Source organism: Sinocyclocheilus anshuiensis, unplaced genomic scaffold (genome assembly GCF_001515605.1).
Source record: "Sinocyclocheilus anshuiensis isolate Anshui unplaced genomic scaffold, SAMN03320099.WGS_v1.1 scaffold914, whole genome shotgun sequence".
Classification (NCBI taxonomy): Eukaryota; Metazoa; Chordata; class Actinopteri; order Cypriniformes; family Cyprinidae; genus Sinocyclocheilus; species Sinocyclocheilus anshuiensis.
Genome location: NW_015539870.1, coordinates 115,632 through 123,758, shown reverse-complemented (window position 1 = coordinate 123,758; position 8,127 = coordinate 115,632). Strand labels below are relative to the sequence as shown.

Below are 8,127 nucleotides of genomic sequence, written 5' to 3'. Positions count from 1 at the left end.
TAGAAAAAGAATAGAGCAAGCTAGTGTTAGAGGCCTTTTTTGCTTTTGTTAATCAGAAGTCAGAAAGTCAGAATTATAATTGTATAATAAATAAAAAGAAAACAAACAGATAGAATGAAATGTTCAAATAGAGTAAAACTCACGTCGCTGATTCAGTTGCACTGCAGGAGAATTCTGCAGAGACCTGTGGACAATACCGGAAGATTTTAATAAAAAGACAGTGCATAAAAAAATGTAAACATTCAGTGTGACAATGTAAACAAATGCTCATTCACTTGATTTGGTTGAGTGTGAAGTCAAGCTTTTTCCATAATGATGTCATCACAGCTGGGATTTGATTTTCTTGACTTGTTTCTGCAGAAGAAATTAAATAAACATGTTAAAGCGGAAACAGATTCACAGTGTATATCAAAACATTTCATTTACTTTTAAGGGCACTCACCTTTTGCTTTAACAGCAACATATTCATTTAAAATCGTGATCAGGTTTTTTCCAAAAAGAGACTGGAAAAGAAGAAAAATCAACAATAGCAAAATTGTTATTTAGTAAACATATCTTTTTAACACACACCAGTAATTTATTGATGTTTACCACCCTGTTATCAATCATGAACTCGACACGTACAAACACACAGGCAGGGATGACCCCGTCCTCTGAGCTGTGCTCGGCATATTCCTTCAGGTTTGGACTCTCATAGATGAAGGCTCGGCTTGTGGCAGTGAGCCCTTCTTGCTGCAGGTAGCCTAAAAGTTGAAAGTGAATGATACATAATTTCACATTTAAATATCTTCATTTGAGAATAGCAGACTAAAATTCTGTTATCGATCATCTCAGCAGTTTGACACATCACAGCCTTTCGTAATGGTCTAAATATTTACAACTACCCAGCAGTTCTGGAGACAAATCACATAATTACACATACTGTAATTAGGAACGGAGTATTGGCTCGCTAGCTTCTCCTAAAGAGGGACAGATCAAGAGTGACCTTACCCAGCACAAGTCTGGCGACATCAGACGGGAGCAACATATTTAGACGGTATCTTGTGCCACCAAATCGTCTGCATTTGAAGTATGTGTATTAAAGTTTAATTTAGTCCATAATATGATAATACGGTTGAAATATTGCAGGTTGTTTAACCCTCTCACCCATCCCGACTACGAAAAGGCGCGGAAATTCGCCTCCTCTGACCCGGATATTGTTTAGGTCCTATTCGAGAGGAAACAAAGGGAAATGTAGTTTTTTTTTCTTATTGAGCTGACAGTCCGCAGATCTCTTTAATGTTTTAAGCGCTATAAGTTTTAAGAATACGGTGTTTATTTATTTAGAGAAAGCTATCTATCTATCTATCTATCTATCTATCTATCTAATCTTATTTTTTTACTAGAATTCATTTATGTAATTAGAGAGGGGGGATAGATAGATAGATAGATAGATAGATAGATAGATAGATATTGTTTTATTTATTTATTTATTTATCATTAAAAATACCTCTGCCGTGACTTTTATTTTGACACTCAGCCCTATACAAAGATTACAGTCGAGCCCCTTTAGAACAGAGATAAACAAGCTGCAGTTCAGACGACAGTTGCGTCTGCGGTCTATTCAAGCGTTACAAATACAAAACTCAAAACTCGGATTTCAGTGATTCAGTTTGAGAGATGGTGAACTCAGCGATGAAAAGGTAAGGCATTTGTTTTCCTGGAGCATTTTTATATGAGATAAGACGTGTGGGATTAATAATAAGCGATAAAAAGGGGAAAACAGATCTTCCAGTCGATGTATGTAGGCGTATGGCCTCATGAGCGTTAGTGATCTATATTGACGTTGGTTTTAGTTTATACTATAGTAATGGTTCCGTGTTTTCTTTTTCATATCTATCTCATATTCTTGTTCATAGCTCTTGAGAGGGTTTTCCGGTTGTTTTTGCTGGAGTGATTGTTTTTATATATATTTTGTGAAGACAATATGCTATCGGTTTTATTGTGTACACAGCTATCAAATACACCATTTAAAATAATTAACCATAGACACTGAACTATTAAGAGTGATCGTTTTGTACCAGCTGAGCGTCAGTAACGTCTTCAGACAACAAAAACAGCTCTGAGTGCTCTTAAGGACCACATGGTGGTCAATAAAACTGCTTGAAGTGAAGTGTTCTTAGGTTCTGTTTACACAGTCAGAGGAATGATAAAGTCCTGTAATGGCACCTTTGTCCTAAAAGACTATAATCTTGCATAATCTATGTAATGAGCTGTTTGTTTGTGATGATTATTGTTTCATTTAGAAATCTGATGGACACTTTCATATTTAGTGGGCTGATAAATAAGATATGATAAAGAGTACTTTTAGAGAAGTAAGGACACACAAAGGGTGAATATATGATATTAGTGAAACCCTATAAATTATATTAGCGAAATAATGCTTGAAAAAGCATATTTCATAGGCTTAAAATGCAAGGTTTGTCTTTTGCCAAAACAACAAATTCTGTTGTTCCTCTTTTGCACAAAACATGAAGTTTCTTAAGTTTTTGACATTGCAGGATAATGTATTGATGATAAACTAACTTTGTTATTTTGTTTTGAGAGCATTATTTCTTCTCTAAACAATTTCATTAACATATTTTTGGTAGATATGAATATTTAAAGAAAATTGTGTGTCTTACATCCTGTAACTGGTCATCATTTCTTTTGCATTTAAAAAAAAATCTAATTTTAATGGGCCTACAGAGAGGCAAATGCATTTTTGAAAGTAAAAATATTCTGTAACTACTATGTATTTACATCAGTTGTTTGTTACAATGTACTTAATGTGTTCAGCAATTAATTACAAAAACATAACATGTTTTTACATGTGCACAATATTTGTTGCATTGTTTACAACTGTTTCATTTAAATGTTAGAAGTAAAAACACTTAAAATAAAGTGAGACCAATTCATTTAATGAAAGCTACATTTATACTACTTCTAAAAGAATGATCAAAATGCTTTTTAAATTATGAGTAATGCACATCACACCAAAAGACATGCCAGCTTCCTAAAAATATTTTTTATCAACCCACATATCTGAAGGAAATTAAGTACACACTTTCAGAATGAAGTAAATAGGCCAGAGAACATTTTGTTCTCTGCTGTCTAGCGACCACTGCCTGTGTTCAACCTTACTCTTGGCAGAGCTCCCATTGTCTCCCCCTCCCACCACCGTGCAAATGAGCCGAACCTCTCACACACCCTCGCTCTCTCGCTTGCTCACTCAGTCAGTCAAAGGAACTGCATGTGCCTCAGCAGCAGAGCAGTTGGAAGGAGTCCCAGTGCTTCAGAAGCACGCAAGAGTCAAAGAATCAGTCCTATAGAAAACAAACATCCCATAGCATTCGTCTGACACTCTTGACTAAAACCACAGGGTTGACGATTGACGAAAAAGTAAATGTGATGCAAATTTACTGCATATCCACCACAAGTTTGCAAAGAGAACATTGTGTTCCTGAAACAACCTATATGAGAAAGCAAAGACTGTTTCACATATGGACACATTGATATTGTTGCTTTGCAAGGAGTATTTTTTTACTTTTAAAGGAAAGGTTGAGTGTTGTAAAGTAGTCAGTGAAGTCATAAGGTGCCATTTACACCATGCATCAATCTCGATGACAAGTCATACAGCTTCATAAGATGATGTACCATCGGCTTCATATCAATCGGTATAACATTTGACATGAACATTCCTCCCCATTAAAGCCTGTCATGCCCATCTCATCTTTATCCCATGAGGTTCAGAGGAGTTTGTTTGAACAGGCTGGGATGGGTTGTATTGCACTTCCAGTTCCACCTACACTGATATGGGGTGTTGACATTTTACCAGAATACATAATAACACTCACAGTAAATCCCTAACCATACAAACAGCACAAGGGTTGGGTGTGACTGTTGTGACGTAGCTGAAGGACACAGTGTTCCTGCATTGATTTACAGCAGCTTTGGCACGAGACTGCGTGCACTGCTTTTGAAGTCATTAAGATGTCATGTTTACTTCGTTACACTATCATTCAAAACTCTGGGGTCAGTTTTGCAAAAAACAAATACTTTTCTATTCGGCACGTATGCACTAAATTGGTCAAAAATGACAGTAAAAACATGTGCAATGTTACAAAAGATTTCTATTTCAAATAAATATTGTTTTGAACTTTCTGATCATCAAAGAATCTTGATGAAAATGTATCATGACTTCCTCAAAGATATTAAGCAGCAAAACATTCAATATTGATTATAAATTTCTTGAGCACCAAATCAGCATATTAAAATGATTTCTGAAGGATCATGAGACACTGAAGATTGGAGTAATCTTACCGACCCCAAAATTTGAATTGTAGTGTACATGGATGTGTTTAACTAGGTTTTTTAATATATAAATATATTATGTAAAATATTTATTAATATTTATTTATTACATTCAGTATTGTTTGTCCAAATAAAAAATAAAACCCTAATAAAAATAAAAATCTGTCATTTTAAATGCTGCTAGTAAATGTAGCCATCACAACATTATAATGTACAAATATATGAAAAATAAATATTCATTATGAGATTTGCTGAAGATTAAATGTATTTGCACTCAACATTCAGATAGTCGAAAAACCTGTCATTCTATTGTCAAGAATAGGCTCATCTCATATGGATTTGTCATATGTGCTCTTTCTGTGTGTGTTATTTTTAGATGGTAGGTTTCAGTAATGGTCATTCTGTACGAGTTTCTCCAGGAGTGACCACCGTCTGAGACTCTTTAATCTCTTCTGAGATTATTGTGTAATCTGATGTGGTCGTCTGCAGCTTGAAATTGGATGCTGGGTCTTGCTTCAGCTTGTCTCAGACATTTAGTTTTTTGTTCTGACCTAAAACATGCATTGACTGATTGTACAAGGATCAACATCTGAATCCTGTTTTGTGTGTAAAATAAAGACCTGCAAAATATTGACAGCTTGTAAAGTTTGTTATAGATGTATAAAACTATGTTAGCTTTGGCAGATTTCCATTGATTGTTCTGTTTTAGGACTTTACCCTTCATTTGGATGTTTACTAATTAGTTTTATGTTAGCGTAATATTTCATATTTCTGTGAAATGGCGTTATTATGACTGACCAAATCACTGGATCTGTTCTTTAATGCTCCATTTTCACAAACCAGCATCGTTATCTTCATACAGTTACTTTTATGCCCCGTTGTTAAATTAGTCATGTGCTTACAAATACAGGTTTTGATCCAGGCCAGCGATACATGACTGTTTATGTTTATTCTGGCTGTGCAAGTTTTTATACAGACTTATTCCTGTGTGATTTTTATTTTTTTTTTTTTAGTACACTACATGTCATTCAAGCATGATTTGGGATGGGAATGTTTTTCTTTAACAAAGTGTACAGAGCCTGACTTGACTGACCACAGACTACGTGCCAAGTGAAACCGTGTGGCTGGAGCCCAGCTTGTGCAGACACGCTGTGCGGCATATCTGTCCTGTTTACTGCACCATGAAATACAATAACACAATAAATCAATGTCGATAAGAGAGCTAATTATGTTCTGACAGTAGAAAAGTTAATCCAGCACTGTATATCTGAAGGAAATGTTTGACTGTGCAAAAAAAAAAAAAAAAAACCTTATTAAAGTTTTGGGTTATTTTTGAAAGAAAGTAATTATTTTATTCAGCGTGGGTGCATTAAATTGATCATAAGTGACAGTTTAGACATTTATATTGTTACAAAAGATTTCTATTACAAATAAATGCTGTTCTTTTGAACTTTCTATTAATCAAAGATTCATGAAAGAAGAAATGTATCTGCAGTAAATGCTAATTATGTTCTGCTAGCAGAAATGTAATTCCAGCACTGTATATCTGAAGGAATTGTCTGACTGTGCCAAAAAAAAAGTATATACTGAGAGTTTGGCAACTGTTTGATGGGCCATTTTGGAATGTCAGTGTCGGCAGAGTTCAGTCCTGTTCAAAGCACAAAGGAGGTCAGAGACAGAGCTGGGGGGGACTCTGTCAGATAGGAAGCATGGGGGAGGGCCATGGGACAGGCTTGTCTACATAAGGCCAGTGGAGGAGGGGAGCGTGAGTGAAAGGCGCAGAGTGAAGGAAAAGTTTATCTGGGGCCCACTTAGGGCTGGACAATAATTCAATATCAATATGTATCGCGATATAATTCTTTTCAATAACGGTGATATGATTTTTAAACACATTTCCGATATTTCGATATATATTACCAGTGTTTCCCATGCATTGATTTATTTGTGGCGTTTGACTTCGTTGAATAAACATGAGCACTGCACGTTTCAAAATCATAACACGGCGCGGGTGTTTTATATGAATGTATCTCTGAAGGGAACCGACTGTCTTCAGAAAAGTTTCGATGACATTTTCATTTTATCTGATAAAGTAGCGTTAATGAGCGGAGCTGCTTTGATTACAGTCGATACCGGAGAAACCGCTAGTTCTACCGCTCTCACAGCACCTCCTGCTGGCAGACAATCAGTTTGCATTTTAAATAAGCCCGTCTCTAGCAGCATGTTTTTGTTGTTGCTCTTTTTTTTTCTGCAGCTTATTTTTTTGTTTTTGTTTTTGTTTTTTTTTTATCTCTAATGCTCTTTTATAATTTATAAATTAAAAGTGTCTTTACTGTCACTTTTGATCAATTTAATGCATGCTTGCCGAATGAAAGTTTTAATTGCTTTAGGGGAAAAAATCTTACTGACCCCAAACTTTTGAATGATAATGTGTACATCTTATATATGAGTATGTTCAAATACTTCTTTGGCTAATATTTACTAATGTTAATATTTAATTTTTGTCGCATCCAGCGGGGCCAACCAAAACACATAAAAACAATAAAAATCTTACTGTTCAAAAACTTTTGACTGGTATGTTGGAAGATATTAATAATTAATAAGGTGAGTCTGAGATGTTTATTTGACAGTGATTTCACATTTCTTGTTTGTATGAAGGCTAAATACAAATAAAAGGTGAACATTAATTTATTTCTGCTGTTTTTTTTCTGTAAAGTATTATATGGTTTTATATGAGGTGTCATAGACTTGGCAAATTCATTTTTCATAAGTTTGTATGCACAGACATCTGTTGTGGGCGTTCTTGGCAGTTTTTACAAGGCTTTTTTAAATAGTGTTCATATCGATATCGGAATTATATCGTATCGAGCGAAATTAAGAAATATATCGTGATATAAATTTTGGCCATATCGTCCAGCCCTAGGCCCACTCTCTGGCAAGACTAGGATACACAGAGCACCAGAGCTCACCAATTACAGCTGGGACAGTTTTATTGAGGAGAAACAAAGAACAAGATGTAAGAGATGGAGAGAACAGAATGTTTTTTCTGTTGTTGTTGTCTTTTTGGATGAAGACCAATTGTGGAAAGAAAAACGGTGGAAACTACAAATTTAAAAAGCTTCATGCTAAGAAATGACATTGTAAAAACTTGATTTTCTTCTTTGGCTTTCTGTTTAAGGGTTAGATATTCTGAGTTTGGTCATTTAAATAAGTTTGTTTTTCTTGTTTTGCCTTATTTAGGCCCAGTTTGGAGCAGCGGAAGGTGCGTTCACGTGACGCAGCGCGCTGTAGGAGGAGTCAGGAGACTGAGGTGTTTTACGAACTGGCCCACTCACTACCCTTTCCACGACGTATCGCCTCCCACCTGGACAAAGCTGCCATCATGAGGGTGACACTCAGCTATCTGCGCATGAACCGATTGATCCAATCAGGTGGGTTCTGCTGAAATCGAGCTGTATGATGTCTAGCAGTTGGTTGAGACCTGAAATGGGTCACAGGTCTGTGTTAATAGGGTTGTGGACAGCAGGCAGAAAACACAATGTTATATGCCATTAATAAGTGCAACTAAATAAGATCATGCATAGTTAGGTTGAGGGATGTTTGCAGTATTTTGGAGCAAATCCATCTTGCAATATTGCACAAGAGAAAAGAAAATACAGGCCAGAGTGCATTAAACTTGGGTTAACATTCAACTAGAATAAACCTGGTTTGTGCTGACCACAGTATGTTTGTGCAGGCAATTACTGGCTGCCAGATGCATGAAACCACTGACATTTAAAAGATATTTATGCAGGGACA

At 35.8% G+C, this 8,127-nt stretch overlaps 1 protein-coding gene across 2 annotated transcripts in view; it reads right to left on the bottom strand.

Annotated features, from left to right (window-relative positions):
• The window catches only part of LOC107685055 (protein NPAT-like), a 10,495-nt gene extending 9,279 nt beyond the window's left edge, over window positions 1-1,216 (bottom strand). The window contains exons 1-6 of one of the 2 annotated variants that reach the window (XM_016481502.1): window positions 1,147-1,214; window positions 991-1,058; window positions 625-743; window positions 443-503; window positions 276-354; window positions 144-184 (exon numbers count right to left, since the gene is read on the bottom strand). In XM_016481502.1, coding sequence (XP_016336988.1) covers window positions 144-184; window positions 276-354; window positions 443-503; window positions 625-743; window positions 991-1,027 — 337 coding nt within the window. In that variant the 5' untranslated portion in view covers window positions 1,028-1,058; window positions 1,147-1,214. Of the gene's footprint in view, window positions 1-143; window positions 185-275; window positions 355-442; window positions 504-624; window positions 744-990 lie in introns of both variants that reach the window. The other variant, XM_016481503.1, reaches the window with a different exon arrangement.
• Window positions 1,217-8,127: the final 6,911 nt, after the last annotated feature.